The 27164-nt window shown below is 31.1% G+C and overlaps 1 protein-coding gene across 1 annotated transcript; it reads left to right on the top strand.

The window, feature by feature from the left end:
• The first annotated feature begins 222 nt into the window (after positions 1-222).
• On the top strand, positions 223-26787 carry LOC139502024 (cholecystokinin receptor type A-like). Its single transcript, XM_071291343.1, has 2 exons — positions 223-359; positions 25387-26787. Exon 2 carries the CDS (start codon positions 25481-25483, stop codon positions 26660-26662), a length of 1182 nt encoding a protein of 393 aa, XP_071147444.1. The 5' UTR covers positions 223-359; positions 25387-25480; the 3' UTR covers positions 26663-26787.
• Positions 26788-27164: the final 377 nt, after the last annotated feature.

Here is a 27164-nt window from a genome sequence, read left to right as displayed (position 1 = left end):
TATTGGACATCGATATGTTTAATTATTGTATTGAGACAGCGTGTGCTACAGCCCAACTTTGTCTCAGATAACAACGTGCTTTAGTATTCTTAAGATATCAAGAGAATGTGACCAATGCTTATTGATAAATTGATTACTACTTAATTGGGTTTGTTTCACCAGGTATCACGCCCGTAAGACAGTAGGCGAGTTTTCATTGGAGAATGAAAGTACATAGACAACTTGGTTTATGAAATTGTGTAGTGTTTATAATTGTAATGATCTTAGGCAATGGTTTATTTATGAAGTTGTTGAATGCTACTTCGACACTGATCATATTTGGTGAAATTGTATGTGGGACCGTTCATTGGAAAAAAAAGGTAAGAAACTTTTAATTTAACATTTCGAAAATATTAACATGAATAAATCATAATATTTATACACAGATTTTTTTGGATAGAAAAATTATTTTTTTTGAGTGACATTGATAATTTGTTCATTTATTTACTATTATAATTATTATTTTGAAACTGTAAAACAAATTGAAATATCATATACAATATTTATTAAAAACTCTTTCTTATATCGAAAATGATTTGGTATATTACTTCAGGTGTTCGGCTTTTGCGGCAATAGTCTTATCAAATATAATTTTGAATTTTGTTAACATACATGTATGATGCACCAGTCTTTTATTCGCTACAAGTTTGCTGACTTTATTTAAAGGATTTTTTATATATAAACATGATCAAGTATACCTTCATTATATAATACCTGTATGGTACATATGTGAAATGGCAAACATATAAGAGTCTCAAAATTTTTCTATCATATAAATGAAAAATTTGCCTAAAGTATCAATGAAGTTGTACATACCGTAAATGATGTCAAAGGCTTTGTAAATGCGTTTAAAATATCATTGATTGTAAAGCAATTATCAGATTTAAAATTAAGCATGTGTTCGGAAAGTTACATATTATAAAGTACCAAGGGAAAAGTTGGGTTTTATATGTTAGCAATATTTAAAATTCAAATTAACCAAACAGAGTTGAAAAAATGGGAGGTATCAAGGACGTATCAAGAGGCTGTTAAAATCTACCATTAGATGATAAATAAAAAAAACATGGTCAAAACGAATAAAAAACACCCAAAAAAAGGAGAGGAAACTGAATATCTGATTAGCACGAAACCACACAAACACCTGAAAGTGAACTTGTGTTCTCCTATTCCTTTCCCATTAGTGACACATATCTGTTTGTTGATATTGTTTAAAGTGCCAGTTTTTGTAAGAATCAGGCAATTTAGAAATAATGCAAAACAGGATCGAAAAAAGAAAAACTCACCGACCTAACCATTCTTTTTTAAGTTATCCTCGACTTTAGTTTGAACTGGTGGGACTTTTGTATCTGCGTGCCTGTCTTTTTTCGAGAAATCTGTAGATAATTTTTGGTTATAATGCTAGCAAAATATGGGATTAGCTCCCCTTTATTGTAAATTTCAGGTGCACTTGAACCAAATTGTATTTTGAATTACCAGAACGGGAAAAGGAAACAAACTTTAATTTCGTGCATAATTATAAAACGTGAACATGAATCAATGTAAATCTTGGAAGGTTTTTGTTTATTATGTTTTCACCACTGCCTAATTCTTTGGCAGACTGATACGTAAGAAAACGCCTCTTATAAAGTTGCAATAGGATAAATCCAGGAATAAAGGACAAGATTGTGGCTACGAAATGTGTAAAGGTATTCAACCATCAAACCGTGACGGCTTCTTATTGCGACCTGTTACATCGATGTCCTTGTATTTTATCAAACAATCTTGCTTAGATAAATTATGACTTACGAAAACAAAACCAGTTTGACAAATGCCAGATACATTTGTTGACCTTTAATGTCTAGTGCTTTTTTTGTTATATTTGTTTGTTGTCTCTGATTATTTACAACACGTCTCCTTTCATTCATATACATATTATTTGTAATAATGTACCTTCGTTTAAAATAAACACGAATACGATTGTTATAGTGCATCGTTCATTTACAAAACCCAGAAATTCTATTCTTTCTCTTTTTGAGTTGTCTTGGATTGGTGTGACCCTTTAACGTTACCCGAGTTGCTTTATGACGAAGATTTGTTTCAAAGGAAGTTCTTTTGAAAGCAAAACATAAAAAAGAACAAAAAAAGGAAAACAGGCAGACATTGCAAAACCAAATAATTTTGTATTAATATATTAAACTAAAAATATAATAATTTAATAGTATAAATTAGTAATTTAATAGTATAAAATAGTAATTTAATAGTATAAAATAGTAATTTAATAGTATATAATAGTAATTTAATAGTATATGATAGTAATTTAATAGTATATAATAGTAATTTAATAGTATATGATAGTAATTTAATAGTATATAATAGTAATTATTTTACAGTACAACTATAGTAAATGATTAAAATCTGAGGAATCAGCATGTGTTCAGCACCTACTTTCAAAAAGTCTAAATTAGAATTGTGATATAGTTATCAAATTACTGGGCTTATAATTTAATACGCTAGACGCGCGTTTCGTCTACATAAGACTCATCAGTGATGCTCAGATCAAAATAGTTATAAGGCCAAACAAATACAAAGTTGAAAAGCATTGAGGACCCAAATTCCAAAATTCCGTGCAAAATGTGGCTTAGGTAATCTATGCCTCGAATAAGAAAAGGCTTAGTATTTCGAAAAATTCATACTTTTGTAAACAGTAAATTTATAAAAATTACCATATAATTGATATTCATGTCAACACCGAAGTGCTGAATTCTCATAATCCTCATATTAAATGTAGTCGGCATATTGCTGACCTCCATGTACACTTTCGATTGTCAGCAATGTTTACACAGTTTAATTTCACCTAACTGTTTAATCTTCCAATAAAGTTAATAAAAATACGATACGGCCATATTATCCTAACAAAAGATTGGTAATTGCTGTTGTTATTAGGTTACTATTCAATTAGTAAACATTAAGTCCAGATCGATGATTAATTTTATTCTGTTCACGTTATTAAACTAGCGAATTATGAGCTCCTAATGCTCTTTAAACATTTTAAATTGGATAAAGAATGTTGAGCACAGTGTGGGTTGTCTACCTTTTTCAGTGCTGTGACAAAATACAGCTTTTATTGGATTCGATGAACGTGCAAACATTGTTCAAGAACATACTGAAATGCATTTGCGTGTTGGTATACACTTTAATTCGTAAATTTAGCATTTGTTTCTCGCTTACTAGTTTGTTTGTCGTACAAATCATTCAAACTACGTTTATCAAATGCCAAACTGATGAAGAAGATTTAAAAAAAAACATAATGTCGTCTGGAAAAGTACTTGAAGGCAAAAATGATGTACACACATTGTACATCCATTAGAAATGTTATAAATTAACTGTTAACAAAACGTTAATGAAAAACTAGGGCTTTTCTACCTTAGCATTAGATTACCTTAGCTGTATTTGGCAACACATTTAGGAATTTTTGGTTTCCAAGGCTCTTCAACATTTTTCAACTTCGTACTTTCTTTTGCCTTTTTAACTTTTTTGCATTCCAGCGTCCAATGATTGTCCTTTGTAGACGAAACACGCGTCTGAAGCAAAAACAAAATTTTAATCCTGGTATCTATGATGAGTTTATTTAAATGTGGGTCTTGAACAACACAACAATTTAAATTGTGTAAAGGGTTGAAGTTAAAGACTGGTACGAATCTGTTTTCTTCACTGTAAGAATACAAATAGATCATTTGATAGATTTCCTTCCATTGATAATTTTTTTATTTTGACTTTGTCGATAGTTTTATTGACTTCTTTCTATATCCATTTTGAACTTTACCTGAAATATCTCAAACGACGTTGAGTTAATATCTATTGACATACACAAAAATGCGTTGTATTGCGTTTACATTATTATCTTGATAGTCATTTGATGCAACGTGGTAACCTATTTGACCAAAGCCGTAGTATTTTGTTCTTTTTCAATTTTCCTTTAATTGTAGATATATGCATTGGGTTGAAAGGTAAGCAAATTCATATCAAGTCAAATGACTGAGCTAGTTACATTTTTTCTATATACCTTTCGAAAGCCAAGTTTTCAAGAATAAAAAGTAAGACCATAATAGTTGAAAAGATCAACTTAAAATTGTCTGCTCAAGTTAAAACACTTGCAAACCTTTATAGGGGAGTAAGTATGATTCTCAATGCATTCCAAAATAATACGAACCTCAGTTATTTAAAATCTTTCGAACTAGTGTAAACGCTTTCTTGTGATGTTCGGAAAGTTTTTGCAATAATTAAGCATAAAATAAAAAAATAAAAAGGAACTAGCAATTGGCAGTTTCTAAATTAGGAAGCCATAGTGCTATTTACATTGCAAAACACGTTCTATTACTCCCACGGTATTAAGCTCCTGCTCATTAAATTTTAATTGGCATTCTAAATAGAATTTACTTCACATGAATATATTGATGCTGTGTTAATTTGTTTACTTTTCACTTGAACTATTTTTGTCCAATAAAGTTAGTGCTGCTATTATGTTTCCATATTGAATTAAGTAATATATAACAACGAAAGTGAGTCTCTTTAAAATCTATTTTATTGGTTTTCTTTTTATTGTAAAATAATCGAATGTAATTTAAAACTTAGAGTTTGCATACGTTGTTTTCAAGTTAATTTGTTGATGAGTTTGAACTTTTAAGTCTCAGAACTTTAATTTTCATGCCTCGATTTTGTCGTAATCAGTTTTTTCAATAAACTCAAGTTCCTTTAAGTTAGTTTAAAAGGTTGGAGTTAAAAAGGTGGGATTTCTCTTAACGCATGAACATTTCAGTGTACGATTATAATGCTTCTTGTATTGATATATCCGAGTTTGCATTCAAATATAATATACAATTCATCTTCAATTTTTTTGGGGAGGAGAAAACACAGAATTTCAATTTAAAAATTCAAAAGTTTATATTCATAATGTAGATCATGTTCAATTTCTTCAATTTCATTATTCAATCATCTATAAATTGTTATGATATACCTATACAACTGTTACAATTCTAATATATATGTTGACTATACAATATAATGTGTCATACAACTGTTCCAGTTCTACTATATATGTTGACTATATTATATAATATGTCAAATTACATGTATCAGTTATGGCATCAGTCCATGTTCACCAATTCGAGTGGAATTCAGGCATCGAATTCATGACAAACAGGCAGTAAACGACAGATGTGCAGTCATTATAAACTTTTTCATATATAACTTTTGTTAACCGTCGACATTAGGTAATACGTTATTACACGTTAGAGAAGGTCAACCATTATCATACATTAATATTTACATTTGGTCTTATTTCCTTTCGTTCTGGGTAACTTTAATTATAGGATGGAGGGGGTTTGTAATTTGCAAATTTTTTAAGAAATAAAACCAATCTGTCACCTTCATATACATGAACTATATAAAAATCAAAATGAATGTCAGAAATCACTCTTGTTAAAAAGATTTAGAGTAAAATGACCTTACAGTTTATATAACTTTATTTATTAATATTATGAATTGCAGTAGAATATTTACTGCCGTCCTTCCCTCGTATTTTGTATAACCTGTTCCGTTTCGTCATCCTTCCTGATATAAATAACCTGTATAATGCTCATTAATCATTTAAATAGAATTCTTATATAGATGAAAAAATATGCGTTAAACCTACAACATTTAGTTAAAAATGTGAATTTGCATTGTTAACGTTTTCCATATTAAACTTTGTTGGTCGTGAATCAAAATGGTCATGTTTGATAATTAGAAGATTGAAGTTTAAGCACCAACGGTATCAGTTGGTAATTTGATGGTCGCAAATTAAGTTTAACAGCAACGCAATATTGTCAAATAAAACTGACAGAAAACAACATCAAAGCATACATTTAACATTATTATATGTCATCTGCGTTTGCGCAAACGTTTTCAAATTTGGAGTCATTAGCCAATCATATTGTACCTTACAAACGATGTTGCATTATTATTATATATCTTATCCATTTATTCAAAAGAATAGTCGAGTTTCTTGTAGTTTTTCATCACTGAAGAATGTCTTCCTTTATCTTCGAAGATGATTTATGTATTCCTATGTTTATTTATATTGATTTCTTCCTAAACTATGTATATGTTGTGTACAAGATGCAAGTTTGTAAACATTATACTGTGTACAGTGTTTTTTGACACACACCTTTTTGCACTAGCTTATAAAACTTATCTTCTAAAATGTATCAGTTTAGTGTCTTAAATTTAATTTTTTATTCAACCTAACATTATGCGCTATTTTCCTTGTCCTCAAACTGAAAATAAGAACACTTGAATTGTTTGAATTCTAATTTTATTTTAATCCTTATATCAAAATCATATCCATAAAAAGTTTTTTGTGTTATTATAATGTCTGTGTATAAATGTTGAGTATTAAAGCCCGTGTTCACATTGATCTAAACTTGGTGTTGTGTTAGTGTAATTCACACGTAAACTTAACACGATTACGTTCCCATTGTTAACACTCAATGTTTACATGTAGTTTTAATCATGTTTTGTCTACATGCAGTCGATAGTCAATGCAGGCCTTGTGTAAGTTAAGTGTACATTTAATAGTTATCCAACAAGGACCCGGTGTGTCAGATCACCCCGATGGCTGGAGGCTAGAGGGTGATCTATCACTGACACACCAAGTCCGAGTGGGATAACTATTTTACATCCCAGCTGTTTTAGATAAGACAAAAAAACATTTACAATTCATAAAATCTAGTTTAGAACGCCACACAACCATTATAATATACTTTATATATTACTATATGATGTATACCCTTTATGACCCCCGAACACGATAAGTAGATATTAAACAATGTCAACTCGCACCACTTGACAATCGGCCCACACTATATTGTCACTGGCCCCACTTTTGAAAAAGTGTAAAATCAAATTAAACAATTAATCTGACAACTCACTTATTAACGAAAAAGGTGTAAACCCGACTGAATAAAGGTCTGCCAACTCGCCCCACATATAAAAAGATCTTGCTTCCTTTAAGTATGTTAAATTACTGTGTAAGTTCATATCCAGTCGTCCTGGTGTAGTAGTATGTGTCGTGGCATATGCACTGGATTTGTTGTACCTGAATTTTGATAAATAGTCTGGTCGGGTTGTTGTCGCTTTGACTCATTCCCCATTTCCTTTCTCAATTTTATTTTCCGTATAATTAATTATAAGTTTTATAGTGAATTTGACATTCCCGCCAAAATGTTACAGAACAAAGGAAAGCATGCATAACAACTTAAACTGGGTTGATCTGTTTGGGGTGATCCGGCTCAGATCACCCCTGTTAGAACAAAGGAGCTGGGATGTAAATAAATAGGCATTAAGAACTTAAATTTTACCAAGTACATGTATATTTAAGGAAGGAACGATTTTTGAGTAATTTTGATATTTATAACAATTATTAATAAAGTTTGTCTAAACTTGATATATTTATTTGTTATAAAAAAACCTTTAGGTAGCTTTATTAACCCTTTATCAAGACTCAAAGCATCAATGCCGAACACCTAATTCATTTGAAAAGGTATTCCCGAATCGACTGGACATACACGAAAATATTTGCCACTGGTCTTTACTCAAACAACGATTCACTCATAAATACATTACTAAAAAAAGTGTGAGGTAAATTGTACTGTTGGTCTAGTATCTGAGATCCGTTAAAATACACTTAGAAATAAAATAAAAAACATTAACATCTCCTTTTGCTAAATACTCATTGGAGAAGAAATACCATTTGAAAGAAACAGAAAAGATAAAAATGTAGTGATCCTTAACATCTCAATCACCTTTGTTCGTCTGTGAGCACGCTGCTGCAGTCTGCATTTTTTAATGCGCAATCAAGACATCTTTAGTATCTTTTAAAAACTACTGCAAATTGTCAAAATGGCTTTCATAAAGGACCAACCCCTTAATTTAAAAAAAAAGGAGGGGTATATATTTTTGAGTCAGAATTTTTTTCGCACGAACGTTTTTATTCAGGTTTTTTTATGCACGCATTTAAATACCTTTTTTCAATATTTTACACTGTAATGTATGGGGAAACTCTGGGTTTAGAATATATTTTTATCATCTCTATGACCAGAATATTTTTTTTATCAAATTGGGGATCAGAATATTTTTCAAGAAAAAATCCAATTTCCTCCTTTTTGAAGTCAAATGGTCGTTCCCTAACTACTAGAGAAGTAAAATTTGCATTTGGTTCTACGTAATGAACATTTAAATGACATATAGTGTACAAGTGTGCACAAATCTTATGTACAGGTAATAAAACAAGGTTTTTAGATGTGAACAAGTTTAATGTGAAACCAGTGTAGGTTGCACTTTGTAAATACAGCTGTTTCTCAAAACACGCCTCTTTTGGGGATTAATTGAATATTCATAGAAAATTGATTTTGTTTACATACTGGTTCCCAGTTATGCTCCCTGTGTTCCATATCGCAGAGACAGAACTTGGGAATGTTACCAGTAAATAAACACGTGCATATTGTTTACATTGAAATCTGTGGTAACCTTTCATTCGAGGTAGGGGTAGTTAAGAAAATTAGTGTAAGTTTAAACTCTGAGAAGTTCAGGGCATATAAACGTTGAAAATATGCCGCACAGCCCTATATTTTGACCTTTGAAAAAAAATGTGGTGCATAAGAACTTTCAATTCTAGGATAAGATTTTTTTCAAAACTTCATAGTAAAAGTGGTACAGTTTTAGCCGTAAAAGGAGTTCCTATGGGAAATTGCATTGTCAATATTTACAGAAATGCAACCTATATAGGGTGAAAAAGGGGAACATTCAGAATTTAACCAAATTTGCTTTATTTCACAGATTTTAAAGAAATTAACTCAAATAAGAAGTTTTATAAATATTTAATGAAGATTGATAGAATCCTGGGCCTTAAATATGATGACTCAGCATAAATTCACAGTTTACAGTATGCAAAGTTTACTCAAAGTCCTGGATACAAAATTAAATCATAATATTTGCATATTTGTAAGTTAAATTGTTAAGAAGTGCTTATATTTACTCTTCGCAGTCATTGAAACTCATAGATCCTTCCTGAATATTATTTATGGGGTATTTGTGTCCTTTCGATAACCCAAAAGTAAGCCGCAACACCTAAATATGCTTTTTTGTCACCACGGCATAATAAATACAAGCTAGAAAAACAAAAATATCTCAAGAAAACTTACAATAGTGTGTTCTATCCTGAATATGTACTAAATATTCCAAATTGCTAGAAACAGCAGAATGATTTAGGAAATTTGAGGCCCCAGGGGCAAAAAACATAGAAAATTGCCTACCCTCTGTGTCATAAAACAAATAATTTAACTTGTAAATGCTATGATTTTATGATTTTAAAGTTCTTGATATAGAAAACAATAACTTTGCTTGGAAGTTATGCAAAAATCAGATGTTAGCAGTCATCTCTACAACATTTTAAGTGAATTTATATCTCAGACTGGTATCTGCATACATACAACTATTGCAAATATGGCTTTGTTTGAACACTTCTAGTATATATAGTAGCTAAATTGTGTCAGATATATGGTTACAGATGATACTGTTGTGACAAGAATTCTAAATTGACCATTTGAGGCAGAAAATGTGTCCTTCAATTGACAAATAGGCATACAGTAAGATGTGGACTGGAGATAGAGGCTGGATTGGATACTTTATATAATCTTGAATGTTGTAATGATTGACTGCTAAACATTACATTTATGATATTCTGATATGCTTTCAATATGTTATCAAAACAGTTTTTAACAGGTTCTAGGCATTTTTTATCAGAAAATATGCAAATAGGGTAAGCTGGCAATAATAAAACTTTTGATTTCAAATTTTTTTTAAAATTGAAACAGGGGAGGGGGTATAAAATGTATAGTAAAGAAAAATTTAGAGTATACACAGTGATTTCTTTAAGACTTTATTTCTGATAAATGAGTATTAATGTGAGAAAAACTGATTTTAGAGAGTTTTCTATTTGAATAAATGTCTGTATAGGTTGCACTTTGTAAATACAGCTGTTTCTCAAAACACGCCTCTTTTGGGGAGTAATTGAATATTCATAGAAAATTGATTTTGTTTACATACTGGTTCCCAGTTATGCTCCCTGTGTTCCATATCGCAGAGACAGAACTTGGGAATGTTACCAGTAAATAAACACGTGCATATTGTTTGCATTGAAATCTGTGGTAACCTTTCATTCGAGGTGGGGGTAGTTAAGAAAATTAGTGTAAGTTTAAACTCTGAGAAGTTCAGGGCATATAAACGTTGAAAATATGCCGCACAGCCCTATATTTTGACCTTTGAAAAAAAATGTGGTGCATATGAACTTTCAATTCTAGGATAAGATTTTTTTCAAAACTTCATAGTAAAAGTGGTACAGTTTTAGCCGTAAAAGGAGTTCCTATGGGAAATTGCATTGTCAATATTTACAGAAATGCAACCTATATAGGGTGAAAAAGGGGAACATTCAGAATTTAACCAAATTTGCTTTATTTCACAGATTTTAAAGAAATTAACTCAAATAAGAAGTTTTATAAATATTTAATGAAGATTGATAGAATCCTGGGCCTTAAATATGATGACTCAGCATAAATTCACAGTTTACAGTATGCAAAGTTTACTCAAAGTCCTGGATACAAAATTAAATCATAATATTTGCATATTTGTAAGTTAAATTGTTAAGAAGTGCTTATATTTACTCTTCGCAGTCATTGAAACTCATAGATCCTTCCTGAATATTATTTATGGGGTATTTGTGTCCTTTCGATAACCCAAAAGTAAGCCGCAACACCTAAATATGCTTTTTTGTCACCACGGCATAATAAATACAAGCTAGAAAAACAAAAATATCTCAAGAAAACTTACAATAGTGTGTTCTATCCTGAATATGTACTAAATATTCCAAATTGCTAGAAACAGCAGAATGATTTAGGAAATTTGAGGCCCCAGGGGCAAAAAACATAGAAAATTGCCTACCCTCTGTGTCATAAAACAAATAATTTAACTTGTAAATGCTATGATTTTATGATTTTAAAGTTCTTGATATAGAAAACAATAACTTTGCTTGGAAGTTATGCAAAAATCAGATGTTAGCAGTCATCTCTACAACATTTTAAGTGAATTTATATCTCAGACTGGTATCTGCATACATACAACTATTGCAAATATGGCTTTGTTTGAACACTTCTAGTATATATAGTAGCTAAATTGTGTCAGATATATGGTTACAGATGATACTGTTGTGACAAGAATTCTAAATTGACCATTTGAGGCAGAAAATGTTTCCTTCAATTGACAAATAGGCATACAGTAAGATGTGGACTGGAGATAGAGGCTGGATTGGATACTTTATATAATCTTGAATGTTGTAATGATTGACTGCTAAACATTACATTTATGATATTCTGATATGCTTTCAATATGTTATCAAAACAGTTTTTAACAGGTTCTAGGCATTTTTTATCAGAAAATATGCAAATAGGGTAAGCTGGCAATAATAAAACTTTTGATTTCAAATTTTTTTTTAAATTGAAACAGGGGAGGGGGTATAAAATGTATAGTAAAGAAAAATTTAGAGTATACACAGTGATTTCTTTAAGACTTTATTTCTGATAAATGAGTATTAATGTGAGAAAAACTGATTTTAGAGAGTTTTCTATTTGAATAAATGTCTGTATAGGTTGCACTTTGTAAATACAGCTGTTTCTCAAAACACGCCTCTTTTGGGGAGTAATTGAATATTCATAGAAAATTGATTTTGTTTACATACTGGTTCCCAGTTATGCTCCCTGTGTTCCATATCGCAGAGACAGAACTTGGGAATGTTACCAGTAAATAAACACGTGCATATTGTTTACATTGAAATCTGTGGTAACCTTTCATTCGAGGTAGGGGTAGTTAAGAAAATTAGTGTAAGTTTAAACTCTGAGAAGTTCAGGGCATATAAACGTTGAAAATATGCCGCACAGCCCTATATTTTGACCTTTGAAAAAAATGTGGTGCATATGAACTTTCAATTCTAGGATAAGATTTTTTTCAAAACTTCATAGTAAAAGTGGTACAGTTTTAGCCGTAAAAGGAGTTCCTATGGGAAATTGCATTGTCAATATTTACAGAAATGCAACCTGTACATTACATTAAACTAAATGTAAACATGTTTACTGTACATGGCGTTTGGTGTGAACACGGCCTTAGACTGTATCATGTAGTTGTAGAAACATTAACAGAAATATGCGAAACAAAAGACTGTGTGTTTGCATCATCCATTAGTGTCAGGCGGTTCATAAAACACTGATAACTTGTACAAAAAATCTGTACAAATTATAATTACACTTTGTACACAAAGAATACACGATCAAATTGCTCGTGAATCAAATTTTAACAAACAATGTTAATTCTACATGACTTTACACAAGTACGAGTATTGAATATCTGTCAATTAAAGAAATTGTTCAGCATTGTTTAAACAACAAATTCTGCATTTGATGAATTGTACAGTAAATAAAAAGACCCAGTAATTTGAGTTAGATATTTCCACGACCTATACGATAGAATACCATGTGAAGTATGGTGGAATGTATAAACCTCTATTATACACTATATTACTTCGTATAATGATCATTTGAGTGAACCGTACAATATATGTTTTTGCAACGTGGATTAATACCAGACATTGCCAAATTGGGGCTAACTACTTTTCACATTTTTTTCGTCTGGGCTGTTATGGTACGAGTTTGTCTCATTGTTGCAGGCTGAAACGGTGTTGATCTTCTGCATTTGAATTTTACTGGTTTGTTGTTTTATTGGCAGTCATACCACATCTCCTCTTTGTCTCTCTCTCTCTTATTTTGATAACTGAGTATTGTGATCTTAATCTCTACTTTTCCACAAAGGAATATTTAGTTCCGCGACAGTTCGTTACATGCAATCTACCACTAATATGCAACTGTTTGAAGTACAAAGTCATTCAAATCTGAAATTTTAACAAAAGAAGTGTAGGCGTCTGACGACTCAATACATGTTATCAACAATAAGGTTCATTAAGAAATATAAATTTGTCAATCAATTGAACATGTTATGGGTTGAAATAAGGAAAGGGTATTGTTCAATTAAAACGATGCATATCGAGAATAACTATTGCAATACATTCATAAAAATCCAATGTATTTTACACGAACTGAATGGGGACGATATCTATTATTTCACATGTCTGGCATTAAAATGAATATTAATATAAGGAGACATATTATGAATAGCAGACAGCTATCCACCAGAGTACATATGACGTAAGCAACCGAAGGTCACAGTAAGGCATTAAACATTGTTATAGCCCATCGGATTGAGTGTGTAGAAAAAGATTATGTATTTGGTAAGCTTGCTTGTTACCTGAACCCTGAAGTCATTTTTAGGTAAGGTATACAACCCTCCTTTCAAAGTAGCTTAGTCCTACACCTACAGACAGATTGGTAATCTGTCGGACTAGTTTACTCTTAAAGGAGGATAGTTTATCTAACCTTATAATAACTCCACGGTTCAGCTAGCAAGCAAGCTAAACAAAGATATTACCTTTACCTACACACTCAATGCAATCGGCTGTCAACAATGAGAAAAAAATCCATATCGTAGAACCATTTTAAAACTGTACAAACAGCCAGCGTTTAAAGCGTGACAAAATGTTCATAATTCAAACATGTAAGCCAAATGCTTGATTTTTGATAATATTATAAACGGAATTATATTTCACACAAAATCAGTATGAAATGGACTCAGATTAGCAGGAGGCGCAAACACAACTGACATAAAGCAAAAATACCCATATACCGATCTATGAGCAAGGGCAGTCGGCAGTTTCGGTTGATGTATTTGAGAATTGATAATTCAGAAATACATAGGTTTTCCGTGTGCCGTTTTTCATAAATAAACGTTAGTCATCAAATAAAACACTGACGATGTTATTATATATCAAACGTAGATGGTTTTTGAAACTTTGTTTTTTAATACATCACTATACCTGTAACATTATAAAATAAAATGGTATTCATCTTCAACAATATTGCTATATATTGCACGTATGTGTAGTACACAACCTTTTTCTTAACTTAATTGTAATATCCACCATTCCTATATTGAGATACGATATTTACATATATTCGATGAACATGTCTTTTTAATTCAAATACCATTTTGTCTGTATCATTTATATATATAATATATATCCTTAAAGTATAATCATTTGAAATTTTGGAGTCAGTTGCAGAGTGATTTTAATTTTATACGTTATCTGAAAAAAATATTAATCTAAAAATAAAATATGCTCCCTTAGAGATTGGGGTATAACTACTTGATTTGTAAAAATATTTCTTTTGTACTTTAACTTCTTCAGCAATCTCTGGAAATTATTGGTAGTTTTTTATAGGAACATCTTTGTTTGATGGCGATGTAGTTCATGTCAAACTCCCGTATAATGGTACAAACGACAACGTGGTTAGGAACATCTTTGTTTGATGGCGATGTAGTTCATGTCAAATGTCCCGTATAATGGTACAAACGACAACGTGGTTACAGTGAATTGGCCGTTTCAGAATCTAAAGCATCATGGGTAATTTCATTGTTCGTACCCCAAAATGAAAATAAAGTCACGTCATTGGTTAAATTTCCATTGTTTATGACATTTTTAACCAATCAGGATGTTTTGGTGTACACTTTTGAAAATATTACCCAGGTAGATTAGATTCTGAAACAGTGAATTACATAGAGACCGTGTTGCTATTTTTGCCATTTGGGAATTTGCAACTGTCGACATGCTTGACATGCTTGGCCTGCATATTTGCAGATTGGATTATTCAATTTAAAAAGCGATAGTATCGTAGTGATGTCCGACATTTTAGATATTCATTAATAAGGGGCGTAAATGGGGGTAGGGATCTGTACGGAAGAACGCAAAATAAAATTGCCGTTTGACGGTGAACGAACTATCAAAAATTTCTTGCTCGTTGACCTTTTTACCGATTTCACGAAACACGGTGAATAACTAGCCCTTTTCAGGGCTACACATGAAATAAAAATGGCAAATCACGTTGCACGAAAATAACCCTTTACCATCCTCATTAAAATACCACCTGACTTTAGATTGTGAATGGATATTTTTATCTGCATTGAAGCACGTATGAACCTTATGTTACCTTATGTAGTGTTATGTTATTGTAATGCAGTTGTTTGAAGTTTGAGGTTATATTTAGCTTCAAACTTACTGATAATAGTGAGGAGGATGAAGGAAAATTTACAAATCATTCATATTGAATTATAAATTGATCAAGGGATAAAAGTTTTTCAGGTGTAGCTGCTATAATAAAAATTTGTATTGTTCTAGAAAAGAAAACTCATAGCATGCTACATCGTTATTGGATATCAAAAGTCAATTCTTTATTATCGGAAATTAACATTTGTTTGTCATGACTAAATTGATTGACTTTAGGAAAATGACATCGCTAATAATCGAATAAGGCAGGTTAATCTTTAATGTTTCAATATAATCTCGTTTTAAGGATGTAGTTAGGTGAATTGATATTTTAAGTCAGAAGAGAATTAACTAAGAAACAAAATAAGCTAAAAATATTGATAGGTTATGGAACTCCTTTTCGATATATTAGATTTTTTTGTAATGGCGGGGAAATGATGACTCGGACTTTTACCTTATTTTTAGCATTGGCAATATTTCGATCTCAAATCGTAAGAAACAATCTAGAATCTGCTAAAACTTTGGCAATGATTTTTTATGAGCTGTTGACTTTTTCAATGAAAAGAATAGTGGGTGATATGGGGCAAAATATTTACCCTGTATTGTAAGAAAAAAAACCAAGTCGATAAAAACATATAATAAAATTTTCAAACCTGTCAGTGACATGACTACATCCTTAAAAGATATCACTGTATAACTTATAATTAGAAAGACAGTTGTAAACTTATTTTGTATCTTTGGTAGTTTAATCAACATTAAAGCAAACACAACGAAAGGACATGAATCACATTAAAGAACATAATTCCTTCGTGTCATGCTATATGCTGATTATGACATGGATAGCGGCATTATTGTGTAGGCATCGTTCTAATGTTGTATTGTACACCACTGTACGAGTTTATGGGAGGGGGGATCCCGTTAACATGTTTAACCCCGCCGCATTCTGTATGTATGTGCCTGTCATAAGTCAGGAGCCTGTAATTCAGTGGTTGTCGTAGGTTTATGTGTTTCATATTTGTGTTTCGTTCATTTTACATAAATGAGGCCGTTAGTTTTTTCTTTTGAACTGTTTAACATTCATTTGTCAATTTCGGGCCTTTATAGCTGAATATGCCGTTTGGGCTTTGCTCATTGTTGAAGAACATACGGTAACCTCAGTTTATTTTTTAACTTCTGTGTCATTTGGTCTCTTGTGGAGAGTTGTCTCATTGCATTGGTAATCATACCACATCTTATATTATATTATATGTATAGTCAAACGTAATGCCTATCCAGGTTTAAGTTAAATAAATGAAATGGAGGAGTAATTTCGATTCTAATAAGACACGTGAAGTCTTTTAATAGGGCAAAGAGTACGTAGAGATTTGCATGAGCTGGCTGTTTAGATATCTTTTTGATCGGGAAACTGTATTTATCATAATATAATACTGTTTTATCTAAAAGATAATACAATTGTTGAATTTGCCATTGTCTGCCTAGTTTACCTAGTTATCTTTAAATAAAAGCTTATTCTTATATGCGTTTAAATATTACAATAGCGTAGTATTCATTTAATGATAAGAATATGTTAGAATGGTGAATAGTAGTAGGAATATGTCAGGCTAGTGTATATCGAAAAAATATGTCAGGATACTGTATATCGAAATAATATGTCAGGATAATGTATGTCGAACAAATATGTCAGGATAGTGTATGTCGAAAAAATATGTCAGGATAGTGTACGTCGTAGTAAGAATATGTCAGGATGATGTATGTCAAAAAATAATTCAGGATGGTTTACGTCGTAATAATATGTCGGGATGGTGTATGTCGAAGTAAGAATTTACGTCCCATTAAGAACATGCCAGGCTAGTGTTTGCCAAAAAAATATGTCAGAATGCTTATTACTAATTATCAACGAGACGATAGTGAGATGTTTTTATATTAAGCAAACAAAAATATGCCATCTGCGGGGTCAATAAGGCAAATGGCCAAATAGAAGAGACAAGTGAATGCTAAATAATTCTTAAGTTTACCATATCAATATATATATATATTTATAAACTGAAGATAGAATATAAATATCCTTTTATTCACGAAGACGGCAATCTCGTGAAATCTCGTCTGTCATCGTTATCAGTATATGAACAGCTTTCAGCCATGACACTTTAATCAGAAATCATCAAATTGATGTTCTTATCAGCATGCAATGCATTAAATATATAAACTTTAACGATTTCAGATCAACAGATTCTTGGCGTTCTTAATCTATTGATATACAATATCAAAATATGAGAATTTATTTTCTCTGATTAATCGTCTATTGTTTTCAGTGTTATCACAATTGTTAAGGTTGATCATTGGTATTATTTACTCCGATACATTTTTCTTAGACTTTTACAAAACAAAGATTTTTTAATAAAAATCCTAAAATTCCTATGATATCAATTATTTTTCTTAATTCAAATAAACAGTTTAATCCTGCCACATTCTGTATATATGGGCCTGTAATTCAGTGGTTGTCATTTGTTTATGTGTTACATATTTGTTTTTCATTCATTTTTTGTATATAAATTAGGCCGTTATTTTCTTGTTTGAATTGTTTTACATTGTCATTTCGGGGCTTTTTATAGCTGACTATGCGCTATAGGTTTTTCTCATTGATGAAGGCCGTATGGTGACCTATAGTTGTAAATTTCTGTATCATTTAGGTCTCTTGTGGAGAGTTGTCTCTTTGGCAATCATACCACATATTCTTTTTTTATATTTACACATGAATTGCCAATGTCTTTCAAACTTTGTAGTTTAAGCATAGAACTAGACTGATTGTGTACTCTTACTTTACATATAAGATGGACGGAGATATAATCAATGTTAATTAATTGTAAGTCAGTCATTAATTTTTTATTTTACATTTTTATTATAATTGTTGGCCATTTTAATATCCTGGGGCCGTGTCAATGAAAGTATCCTAGGATATGTCCTAAGATAGGTCTTAGGACATTATTAAGGATAGTCTTAGGACGTGTCTGAGACATGTCTTAGGATGTAAAACAAAGCTGTCTTAGGACAGTCCTAACTACGATGGTCCTAGGGCCATCCTAACACATATATTTAATTGAAAAAAATATATAGAGATTTCTATGACATAGATTTGATTGTATTTTAATATTTATATATGCAAAGAGAGGGAGGATGACTTTTATATGGAACAATATAAATACGTTAATAATATACGTTATTTAAAAATAAGATAGAAGATATAAATGATTTTGATACGAAAACATTAAAGTAAATAGTCACAAAACTTCGTTAAATGTGATATTCGTGCTGCAATTTTAGTACGTGAACTAATTTTGTCCTCTCGATTTCATTACATGTATCGAATGAGGATTAGTTAAAAAAAGAAGTAGTTTTTTTCCCATATTTAAATTTTTATTGCACCGTTTTGGTATGTCGCAAAAATGTTGCTTTACTGATAGTATTTTTAGGCTTCAAAAAAGGCAGCACGAAATAATTTAATATAATACAATTAAATCTTTAACAAAAATTGAAAAAAAAAATGTTTTATTAATTTAATTCTTATAACAGTTTGATAGTTTAATATTGTATTAGTATTTCTAGTATTGAGTTTATGCCATATTTGCTGTTTTTATTACGTTTTAGGACATTGTAACCTTTAGGACTATCCTAAGACACCTATTTGTATGTCCTAACTTTAGGACCAAATTTAGGACATATCTTATTTCAGGAGACTTTCGTTAACCTGACTTACTACTAAGACGTGTCCTAAGACCATCCTAAGACATGTCCTAGTCCTAGGACAGCTTCGTTGACACGGCCCCAGGTTTTTTGATGCCCGATGATTCATTTTTTTATTTTTCATTATTACCTGTTTAGGTGTACTCGACGGTTTGATCCGGTTGTCCTGTTTAGTCCGAGAAGCTCAAATGCGTTCAAAAGGAAAATAAAAAAACATTGCTACTATCACAACTAATATATTTGTAGGACTCTAAAGTGCGATGGGGACGCTAAAGTACGATGGTCACGCTAAAGTGCGATGGTCTACGCTAAAGTGCGATTCCTCCATACGTTAAAGTCCGATGGTCTGCGAAAGTATAGACGAACGAAACGTAGATGGATTATGACGTTAACAGTCGTTTATACAAACTAAAAATGAACACGCCGGAAGATATTGCGTAAATTATTAATTGTCGGCTGAAACGTTAGTTGTACATTGCAGGAAAATATAACATGGATGTATAGTCGCTACAAAAAAAAAGGAGAAAATTAAGTTCGGCAAACATCGCTTTTCTCTCTCATTTAAATTAAACAAATAAATGTTACATATTCCGACAATTATCGAATATTGTATCTGTAATGTAAAAAGGACGATTGTTAGGGGTTTTGTTCCCATTAGTGATAGACTACAACGTGTGAATGTTAAGCTACACAAATTATCACAATATTTAATACGCCCGAATTGTCAGAAATTCATTTACAAGACATATAGTATTCTGTGACACCCAAATTACTTTTTAGCAATTATTATGTCGTCGGTCTTTTAGAATCAATCACTTAAGACTACGGTTAAATTAAAATGCCTTTCACATATAGTATACCTTATAATACTAGGTTATACAAAAGGACTATTTTTACATTAAGTGTTCTTTAACGCGTTTTATAAAGCCCTCGAACCTATTGGTCCATCGCACTTTAGCGTGATATGCCATCGTACTTTAGCAAACAAACAACCATCGCATTTTAGCGTGAGACACCATCGTACTTTAGCGGACACCATCGCACTTTAGCGTGCCCATCGCACTTTAGAGTACCATCGCACTTTAGAGTCCTACATATTTAACAAATTTAGTTTAAGATCAGACGAAATTACAAGTGAAAAGTCAAATCAGTTCTAATGATGATTTTATTTGATTCAAGGTGCAAAAAGGAACAATGACCTTCCAGATGAATAAATTAGTGTTCCTCTTAAAAAAATAACATTGAGTCTGACCATGTACATACACAAGTTACATAGATATAAGAAGATGTGGTATGAGTACCAATGAGAAAACTCTCCATCCAGGTCAAAATTTATAAAAGTTTACCATTATAGGTCAAATGATATACATATTAACCTTGTCTTTTTGGCGGCCTCGTTTTCAAAATCCTTGATCTGCATCTTACTTGGTCCCTTCCTGCTCTTACTCGTACGATTTTTATACATAATCAACAAAATGAAGTAATCTCAATGAAAAAACAGATACGTAGGAGGCATTTGTTCCTTGATAAAATAGAAATAGCATTTTAAATAATTTGTCCTTTTCAAATTATATAGAATTAATCATTGTGTCTAAGCAGCGATTACCATGCAACTCAAAGTTAGTAACATTAAAAGACAGAAGTGGAGGTGTTTAAATCAAGTACATTTCCGCTGTCTGCTAAGAACATTGTTCGATGGATTCTCGCTGTCGTCTGCTGAGAGCACCGTTAGGGGGATTAATTATTATTTCTCTTGAAAACAGGAATCAGACGTTTGGTGGGTTTTTTTTAACTATAATTCATAATTCTTATTATGTGTCATTCCTTGTAGCTCATCGGGTCCGAAAATCAAGCAAATATAACCGAACCGAACTTAGCCAGACTTACCCTTAAGATATAAGGTTTAAATCTGTCACTTGAAATTTATCTTAGGGGTATACATCAATAGAGAATCCATTAAAAATTGTGAAAATCATATCATTGAAAGGTCATTAAGCTGATAAACTTTAGGGACACGAAACGTTAATAATCGTTTTGTAAGAATCATGATCTATAACCATAAACTAAAACAACTGTTACTGAAACCATTTTTTATAAAAAAAAGAAAAATGTGGTATGATTAACAATGAGAAAACTCTCTGCCAGAGTCCAAATGACACAGTTTTGTTTGGGACAGACGTTAGAGAATAGAAGAAGCACTTTATGTATCCATCTAATATTAATCTGTAATTCTTGATCTAATGATTTTATTGTTTGATTAAAAAAAAAAGCTTTCAGCAGTCATTACTTGTCTAAATTGCTGTTCGTATAATTTCTTTCTTCTTTTTTCTTACTTTTTTCAAAAATTATTATATCCCAAAAGAAATGACTTGGATATGCAATATTAATGAGCTATATGATTGTTTCGTTTCGGCCATTTAAAATAAATATAGGTTGAATAATTGTTTGGAACCTAGCTAATGCAATAACTATTCATATAAAACTTTGTTCAACAGAGGTTGTCCAACCTTCTTATTAATCTGTTCTTATATTTATATCGTGTTTGTCCGTTCCTTTTCCGTTGTTCTTTAGGTTATAAGTCATTTTCATATATTTCAACGTCAAAAATAAGTGCTGCTTGCCATAATTTGCTTAAACCTTTGCAATTACTTGTCATAGTATGATTTTGACCCATTATGTTTACATTAAGCCCGGAACTTGCACATTAATCAAATATAAAGGTCAAGCCATTACCGGAAGTCATCAAATAAATGACGTAGATAAATACCATGGTTTTAATATTTTAACATTTTCATTACCGATTTACATAAGTGTAATAGGACTGTCCATACTATATCAATACCAAAACAAGTTTACTTGCTACCCTTTGAATCAATATCTACCTCAGAAATATTTGAGATACTCCCGAGAACGAGCGCTAAGTTTAAGTAAAGATAGAACCGCGAGATTAAGGATTCTTAGGATGATAATACAAATTATGCTAATGAAAATAAAAATAGTGAATCACGTAGGCAACGTACGTGTATTCGGAATGTTTTATGTGTTTAGTTCTCGATAAATTGCCTTTCTGAATATAAAAGAAAAAAGAAACATAATACAGTCTCATATTATATCATTTAGTTAACCAAATATGCAATCAATTTCAAAAATAATAAAAATGAATTTATAAATGTATAGAATATACATAGAAACTTTGATAAAAATAAAAATTCTTTGAAAATATTATAATATGGTACTAGAACAGCTTCAGCCTATAGACATGTTAGAGCGTGGTTGAAAGTATGTAAACTGTTGAAGGATGAAATTATGTAAAATAAATTATGACTGGAGAATTTGAGGAAAGTGATCAAAAGTCATAGGTACTTGATGATATTTTTTTAAGCCCTCTCCCTTTTTTCTAAAGTCAGTTATTTTTTGTTTTCTGTTAACTTTAATTATTTTTTTCTAAATACTATGAACATACATAATTGTGTATTGTATCTATATTAACTTTATTTTCAATTCTGAGTTTATTATCCACGGTGCGATCACTCATATATTATATAGAGAGTCTCCATATGATATTTTAGTATCATAGTATACATTCAGATAAACGCGAAAATAATTGTCCTGTCCCTGAATACCTATGAAAAGGACCTAAACGGAAGTCTATGACGTAAAAGTCCCTCCTATGACGGAAACAATATCCGGACGCGTTTATTTTTGGTTTTCTCTCAAAATAACCCAAACTGAATAATCATACGAATGGATGACAAATGCCACTTTGCGTGGTACCTATAGGACACAGAGGCATGATGATTAATATATTGTGGAACGAAGAGAAGCGACACATAAAATGAGGTCTTCTCGTTTCATAGTATAGATATGCTGTTAATCTGCCATAGCATGATCATGCTTTTGCAATTATACAGATTTATTAATTAAACTATTAATCTTAATTTCAAAATTACTTTGCGTGTATTTAATTATTTTTGGATGTTTTGTGGTAAATCGTAAGAACAAAGATTTAAAGTATGAACTCGACATGCTTTAGTGCATTCTATTTGTCACCATTATTCCGATACAATGATTATCGATAATATAACCCAATTCATAGTGCATTTCGATATAAATAAATTTGGTGTATTTACTGTCTTCTGATTGGTTAAAATAATTAGCTTTATTTTCAATGTTATCAATTTTTATGACGACACGCTTATTCTAACGTTGTGTATTCATACGCAAACATCTGTGTACGTTGTTATTCGTATTAATATATTTCTTTGAGCCTTATTTTTGATAGAAATTTATTTATAATGAATGGCAATAATTTATTTTGAATTTATTGAACCATAAAATTCAAAATAAATAACAGCCATTCATTAAGTATAACTTTAACAAGTAGCAAATCCCATATTGTAAACAATCTTATACTTGTGTCCCTTCCGCACATCAGTTTTCGCATCTCTTCATTTTTCCCTTGTAATGAAAACAGGTATATTTTGACCTATAATGGTTTACTTTTATAAATTGTGAGTTTGATTGAGAGTTGTCTCATAGGCACTCATATCACATCTTCATATATCTATTTAAATGAAAAACACATTTTTGAATACTTTGGAATACTTTAAACAATACAGAGAAAAGAAAGCCTGCATTATTTAAAATAATTAAGGAATTATTTCAAGGCGGTCTCTACGAGTTAGTTTTCTAAAATAATTAAGGAAGACTGTGTCTCTATACGGAGATAATTGAGGTAGGGGCCTATAATTCACGAAATGCATGTACATGTACCAAACGTAATATTCTAATGAGTATTTTTTTTTTAATTTAATTCTCGTTTCTTACATGTGTGTACCCTAATTATATTTCAAAACAATTGTACATGTTTGTTTGATTTGACCGTAAGTTTTGCATGTCAATACTTGTAATTCAATAGTTCACTCTAGAGTTTTCACTTGAATTACATTATCCCTTGAATTACATTATCCCTTGAATTACATTATCCCTTGAATTACATTAATTTGTTTTGTATAGAGTTCCAACGGCAAGAAACATCTGATAATCAAGTTATCAACCCTGAAATATGATGAAGGTTTCACCTGCGTCATGGCTTATTCAATAATATGGTTGGTATCTAATTGAAAGAGGCAGACACGGCTGGCTTCCGTAAAGTTGTCGAATCCTTTTGTTTAACACCTGATTATTACATCAACTTCTATCATACATTTGTAGCTTAATTTTAATTTATTGAACTTATACTATTTTGCTGATTTTAATCTAGCATTGAAATCAATATAGTGTGTTCATATTTATGACATTTTAAATGCTGAAGCAAATTAACTGTTTGTAATAACGTAAAAGAAACCAATTTAACAGCACAAGATGTGTTCGTATTTTGACAATCAATATTTTTTTAGTGATGTTCGGGGCCATTTAATTTTAAAAGTCCTAAAGCTAACAGAAAGGTTGAAAAGCTGTTTAAATATAAAGGACATACAGTGTAGCTAATCAATCCATTGATTTCGCTTATGAATCGATCCGTTCAAAAAGCCTGATACAAAGTTTCCAAATATTACTTGAATGGAGAGTTGTCTCATTGGCACTCATACCACATCTTCCTATAGCTATACTAGTATCATGTATATCTAATTAGAAGTTTCATAATCTTGAAACCTGTTATAATTATTCCGTTTATTACATACAATACACGTACCGTAGACATTTGTATTTTTTTTTTTTTTTTTATTTTTCATATATTTGTCATTTATTTTATTCTATTTTTTTTTTTTTTTTAATTCAGATAGTTAAAGCGTATTGAATTTATTCACACAAGTTATTGATTTTTTTCCAAAATTAGAAATTTAAAAAAAAACTGAAAACTATTATGGCGTTTGCCCCGAATATCGAATAATTCACTAGGGATTATATGTGGACAGTTCCTTCAGTACTATAAAGTAACAAGTTAAAAATAAATTATGTGTTTGTTTATCAACTAATGTATTCATTCAAAAATAAGATAGTGTGGTATGATATAAAAAAAAAAAAAAAAAAAAAAAAAAAAAAAAAAAAAAAAGCCCCGCATTTCCAAAATATGGCTTAACTAAATTAACCTGAACTTGGCCTTATTTGTACGGTTTATATATATAAAGATATTGATATCCTCGTTATCGTTGTACATTGAGTGTTGTTTTTTTCTTAGAACAGTTTTTGATTATTAAGATATTTTTTTGCAATTGACTTGTCCACTCAACTCCAGTGACAATAAAAGCTGTGTACATAATAGAAAGCTTATTTGAGAGACTATTCTTCTTTTAACATTATGAATTTAATAATTATTGTTCATTTTGTAGGTATTAAGTTCTGCCCAACAGACAATCATGTAAGGAGATAAAGGGATAAACAGCTACAGGCCAAGGAAAAAATTGTCTTTTATTCAAGATAACAATGGATGATGAAACTGAAAATCTGGTTGTTTTGGTACTTCTGGGAATATTCAGTGTAACCGGAAGTATCGGAAATGCTCTTGTTATATACATATATTCGAGGAAGAGAGACATAACAACATCGTCATTGTTTATATTAACTCTTGCTGGTACTGACTTGTTTACTTGTTTGATAATTATTCCTTACAATATTGTGGTTCTTTATCTTAACTATACACTTTACTACGAATTACCGTGTAAATTATATATGTTTTTGATTACGTGTAATGTCCCGTTTTCTGCATTTGTCATGGTCGCCATCGCATTCGACCGATACTTTTGTATTTGTCATCCATTTTTACACGCAATTACGATTCCAAGGGCTAAAATAATTGTCATGATTATGGGAGTGTTTGCTTGTATTTTAGGAATTATGACATCCTTAACTCACGGAATATTTTCTATCATAGATCCACCATCTTTAAATATAACTATAAATGACGTCATTAATTCTACAATGTCGTCCTACATATCACAAAAGAATGTAAATGACACAATACTAGGTAATAGTTCCGTTACTCCTTCATTATCAACAGTAACCATTGGTATAAACGAGACTGTCAGTTCGGAACCGGATGTACCTGAAGGTTATGGTCCTGGGATGTGCGCGCCAAGTACCGAAATCTTCAACAATACTGTCACATATATTTACCAAAAGATTTACGCTGGATTTTATCTCATATCTTTTCTAATTGTTCTTATTTTGTACGGATTAATATATCGATCGATTCATATTCGACGTGCATTGAAGGCCAAACGAAAACGATCAAGTTTGTTTCCCGCTTCTCCGAATGAATATTCTGCCGTTGATACACAGATGACTGTTTTAAACAATGGCCATGAGATCGCTGGAAAAGATGCAGATGGTCAGAAAAAGTTCAGAAAAAAAAGTCTTGGCTTGAAAGAAAAAGTGTTTTATGCCAACATACGAACTGCCGCCATGTTGTTTATTGTAACCATAGTGTTTTTGATTGCCTTTTTACCCTCTTGGTTGATGGCACATGACCTTGTGCCGTTTAGTAAGATCTTATTTTACATGTATTTTATTTACAATGTCGCCAATCCTATTATATATGCCTTCATGAATACTTCCTTCAGAGACGATCTACAGGCTGTCTTTAAAAGAATTTGTAACAGTAAATAGCATCAACTATCACTGACATATCATGAATTATATTATATCAAACGATAATTCCAGAGGCATTCCGGATCTTCTGTCACTGGCATATCATGAATTATGTTATATTATACGATTATTGAAGAGACATTCCGGATCTACTATAACTGAAATATCATGAATTACATTATACGATCATTCCAGAGGTATTCCGGATCTACTTTGCTCAAGGTTTTATATCATCATTAAGACGATTGATTTAAAAACAATGTCTGAAAGAAAATCTACGAAATGAATTTTCACTTTGCCATGATAGATAAAGGACACCTCAGATTAGCAAATTGATGTAATGTATTGGTATTTATTTGCTCTTTATAAACGTTTCTTACAAACGTTATTTATGTAGCCAGTTTCTTTAATATTTTAGAGTGTGATAGTAATTGTCTACAAATATATCGAAGCAACTTGATTTTCAATTTAAACATAAGCAAGTTAATTATGTGTGTTCAACATTTTTTTTTGGTTTTTG

Source organism: Mytilus edulis, chromosome 13, assembly GCF_963676685.1.
Source record: "Mytilus edulis chromosome 13, xbMytEdul2.2, whole genome shotgun sequence".
NCBI classification, from domain to species: domain Eukaryota; kingdom Metazoa; phylum Mollusca; class Bivalvia; order Mytilida; family Mytilidae; genus Mytilus; species Mytilus edulis.
The sequence above is the reverse complement of the archived record's forward strand: the minus strand, read 5'-3'. Positions and strand labels throughout refer to the sequence as shown.

Excerpts from the sequence above, each read along its gene's own strand:
- LOC139502024 (XM_071291343.1), top strand. The coding sequence starts at position 25,481 with ATGGATGATGAAACTGAAAATCTGGTTGTTTTGGTACTTCTGGGAATA.